Source organism: Herpailurus yagouaroundi, unplaced genomic scaffold, assembly GCF_014898765.1.
Source record: "Herpailurus yagouaroundi ecotype Mexico unplaced genomic scaffold, PumYag 182, whole genome shotgun sequence".
Taxonomy (NCBI): Eukaryota; Metazoa; Chordata; class Mammalia; order Carnivora; family Felidae; genus Herpailurus; species Herpailurus yagouaroundi.
In genome coordinates this window covers 48427065-48428112 of record NW_024412413.1, presented here as the reverse complement: position 1 = coordinate 48428112, position 1048 = coordinate 48427065, and the positions used below count along the sequence as shown (strand labels likewise).

General features: G+C 62.1%; 1 protein-coding gene across 4 annotated transcripts in view; it reads left to right on the top strand.

Annotated features, from left to right (window-relative positions):
• Positions 1 to 660: 660 nt before the first annotated feature.
• Positions 661 to 1048, top strand: part of CPSF6 (cleavage and polyadenylation specific factor 6) — a 34270-nt gene continuing 33882 nt past the window's right edge. For 2 of the 4 annotated variants that reach the window (XM_040491463.1, XM_040491462.1), the window contains exon 1: positions 661 to 793. In XM_040491463.1, coding sequence (XP_040347397.1) covers positions 734 to 793 — 60 coding nt within the window. In that variant the 5' untranslated portion in view covers positions 661 to 733. The remainder of the gene's footprint in view (positions 794 to 1048) is intronic. The other 2 variants (XM_040491465.1, XM_040491464.1) reach the window with 1 other exon arrangement.

Sequence of the window (1048 nt, the reverse complement as noted above, 5' to 3'; positions counted from 1 at the left end):
GAAGCCACTTTCCTCAAGATGCCCCCACGTTTGGGGGGGGGGGGTGGTCTCTAGGATGACCGCATTCAAGTTAGAAAACCAACTGCGATCTAAGGAGGAAAAAACGGCGGGCAAAGAGCGGGGAAAGAGGAGATGAAAGGAGCCGGTGACAGGAGATAGAGATGCAAACATAAACAGCATGCAAAAAAAACCTAAGTGGCTTGCAAATTACTCAAGATAACAATCCGCGGGAATCCAACGTTTACTAGGCAAATAAAACTGCGGGTCTCTGAGGATGCAGAGTTAAGAACGCTGTTTTCACTCTCAAGGCGCTCACAGAATGCTGGGTTACACTTCGTATTTAATCGTGGACATAAAACTTCCACCTCTCTAGAAGCCTTGGCCGTGAGAATTGTAAGAAAAACTGAGAAATGAAAATATTACAAAACGGTGGAGTGTGCTAGAGGCAACGTGAAAACACAGTCTCTGGAAACAGCTGGGACGTGCCCCCAAACCCCAGGCCTAACACACAAAAGAAGCCGCGTCTGCCCGCAGGGACGCAGGCTTTTACTCCGCGCTGCCGAGCGGGCGGGCTGCAGAGGCGACCGCCGCCCCCGACCGCCCCCGGTCGTCCCCGCCTCGTCCCTCGGGCCTCGGAAGTGACGCAGCGCGCCCCGCCCCCGCCGCTAGATCCGCTGCTGCTGCCGCGGCGGGCAGGCCTGCAGGAGGCGGCGGCGGCCTCGGCCGAGGGAAGATGGCGGACGGTGTGGACCACATAGACATTTACGCGGATGTAGGCGAAGAGTTCAACCAGGTACGTGAGGGCCCGGGCCCACGCCGCCGAAGCGGGCGGCGCTGCGGTCCGGACGCTGACCCTGGGCTCGCCGTGGGCTGTGAGCCGGCGCGGCTTGCAGACCGTGCGCCCTTGCCTCTTGTGGGCCGCGCCGTCCGATCCCGGCTCTGCGCCCCCCTCGCCCGTCGTTCTACCGCATCGTTTCGCGGGCCGCCGGCGCTGCGGCCCGCCACGGGGCCCGGAGCGCGGACGCGGGCCGCCGTGCAGCCGCCGCCG